Source organism: Anopheles darlingi, chromosome 3 (assembly GCF_943734745.1).
Source record: "Anopheles darlingi chromosome 3, idAnoDarlMG_H_01, whole genome shotgun sequence".
Taxonomy (NCBI): domain Eukaryota; kingdom Metazoa; phylum Arthropoda; class Insecta; order Diptera; family Culicidae; genus Anopheles; species Anopheles darlingi.
This window is the reverse complement of record NC_064875.1, coordinates 19,191,467-19,193,966: the sequence shown is the minus strand read 5'-3', so window position 1 is coordinate 19,193,966 and position 2,500 is coordinate 19,191,467. Positions and strand designations below refer to the sequence as shown.

The window sequence follows — 2,500 nt, the reverse complement described above, 5'->3', positions numbered from 1 at the left end:
GCAAAATACAAATGTTCAAACGCGGAATGAAGTTTACTCTGTTTGGTGAATTCACTTTCCTCGCATCAACTTTTACTCCAAGTGGAGAAGTCAAGGGATAAGATACTATTTCCATTAATTTCGTTAGTGAATGGTAATCAAGCATAGATTGCGAGGCATATTTCGTGGAGCCACACTATCGTGAGCTACGAGGGATGGTACGAGACATGTGAGATTGGCTAGATTTACTTCGTGAGATTGGATGTGCGCGCTAGAAGCAGCTTCGTGTGTTAATTTAGGTGACGCGATATTAAGCGGTGTTTTGTAAAGAAATGTGAAAGAAAAACAAAAAAACTCCTGTCTGAATGCTACTTAAAGCCGTAGGAAAGAGAACGAACTAAAATAGAAAAGAGCAAATGATGAGCATCAAAGTTTTACTTCCACACTCTTACTCTCGTGATGAAGTAACCAACAAGAAATAAACCGATAAAACGAAAGTGTGGAAAAAAGGTGTAATGGAAAGAGCTCAGATTACCACTTTGATGTCAAGATAAAGCGGATAAAATGCGACAAAATGAAGGAAAAATAACAAAAGATCAACCAAGCGATGATGACAAAATAGAGAAACAGATGGAAGAAGCCAAGGAAAGCGGATGAGAAAAATGAGTGCAGATAAACTGTAACACGTGTCGGATCGTCACGGTATCGGAGAGTAGACGCAATGAGCTGTGAAGTAGAGTACAAGATCGACCTCCTCTTTTGCGATCAAAAGTGTTGTGATCGATAATCGAGCGAAAGAGCGAAAGTGATAGGATCGGTGAAGATAGAATCGTGGATTATCAACCCTGCCAGGGCGGGTATACTCAGGCTTTTACTCACCCACGGATCCCGGCCGCCGGAAAATGTTAGAAAACGAGTTGCTGATGCTCTTGCGTTTACTATCTTGTCGTTTGAATGGATCGTATGATGAGCTAGGTGTCAGCTGCATCGGTGTCGTTTGTGACAAGCTTGAGGTCATCATGGAGCCACCCGCACTGCCAGTGCCTCCTCTTCCTCCACTGCCATTGTACAGTGGCTGTCTACCAGCGGTAACGGTGCCGGAAGTCGTTTCTATCGCATTTTTGCGCATATTAACAAGCCGGAACTCGCGATCGACCAAAAATGAGCGCGCAACGTCCACTATCTCAAGCGCTTCGTCCGTATCTGGCAGTTCCGCATCTATCTGCTGTTTCAATATTTTTAGCACCTTTCAATAGGATGTGTAAAAGTATGACATTAAAGTAGACTTTGCAGTGGTTGGCATAGACATTGATAGAGGAATGCTCAAAATACCTGATGAAACGATGGTGTATCGGAGGTGGTAGGGATGTCTGGTCGCAACAATATCGAGTGCAGCAACGGTAACGGATAGTGTGTCAGATGGCTGATTAGCCCGGTCAGATGAAGGTTCACGTACAGACAGTTGCTGGTAAACGTTTGCAGCTTGCCCCAGATCGCGGTGAGAAAGGGACCTACGGCAGGAGGAATGCAAATCATTTACAATTGTACACCAAACACCAAGAATTATAGCAACAAATAAGTTAGTTAGTTACCTAAACTAACTGTCCCCTGTGCAAACAGATCTTCCGAAAGATCCAAATCACCGATCAGTTCCTCGCGTACGCTTGAAATCTTCCACGAATCGATCCGCCGCGGAGGATGCTGCTGCTGTTGACCTGCGTCACCGAGCAGGGATCCTATTTGCGGCTGCGGTTGCAACTGATGCTCACTGCTCATTGTCGATTGCGAGAAAATGTTCAAACTTTCGTACCCGCTACTATCACCGATCGACTGTAAGCTATCCAGCTGCTGCTTTCCCCCACTGGTGAGTCCCACACCGCCAAACATTATTGCACTTGGTGCCACTACGGCCCCACGTTCCACCGTTCCCGATTCCTGCTGATCACTTGAGGTGGAAAATTCCTGAAGAAAGTCTTTGATCAATTGCACCTTCACCGAGCGACCAATCGGTGCACCAGACTCATCCGTTGGTGCGATCGTCATCGTCAAGCTGCTTGGTCCACTGGCCGCTGCCGATGGGGTGAGCGATGTTTTGGATAGTTTCTGGTATCTATACACATTGTTCCACTGATCACACGCATGTTTGCACTGTGCGATACGATTGCGTGCATCGAGCAGGTACGCCTGATAGTTGGCCAGCAGTGTTTCTCCCGTATTCAACCCATAATGGTTCCAGTTGGCACCGACCGTTTTGCTAACGTTTAGATTGTTACTCCCGACGATGCCCACCGTTCCCATCATTCCCATCGAACGGTTATTTGATGAAAGCGGTACAGGAGCACCGACCAACAGGTTCGTCGGATTTGCGTTATTCAGACTCAGCACACTGTTCACCTTGCGCATGATATCGGGCGTAATGTTGAGAAAGTATTCGACGGCTTGCGTGTACGGATCGACTCGGTTGATCTTGAAGCGATGCGATATGGGTACGTGCTTGCACGGCAGCAAGTACTTGAGCATC

General features: G+C 46.5%; 1 protein-coding gene across 6 annotated transcripts in view; it reads right to left on the bottom strand.

Moving 5' to 3' along the window:
- LOC125957123 (FHIP family protein AGAP011705) overlaps window positions 1–2,500 on the bottom strand; it is a 13,406-nt gene that overhangs the window by 2,518 nt on the left and 8,388 nt on the right. For all 6 annotated transcript variants that reach the window (XM_049689598.1, XM_049689599.1, XM_049689597.1 and 3 more), the window contains exons 7-9: window positions 1,572–2,500; window positions 1,312–1,490; window positions 859–1,225 (exon numbers count right to left, since the gene is read on the bottom strand). The exon at window positions 1,572–2,500 is cut by the window's right edge and continues 71 nt beyond it. In XM_049689598.1, coding sequence (XP_049545555.1) covers window positions 859–1,225; window positions 1,312–1,490; window positions 1,572–2,500 — 1,475 coding nt within the window. The remainder of the gene's footprint in view (window positions 1–858; window positions 1,226–1,311; window positions 1,491–1,571) is intronic.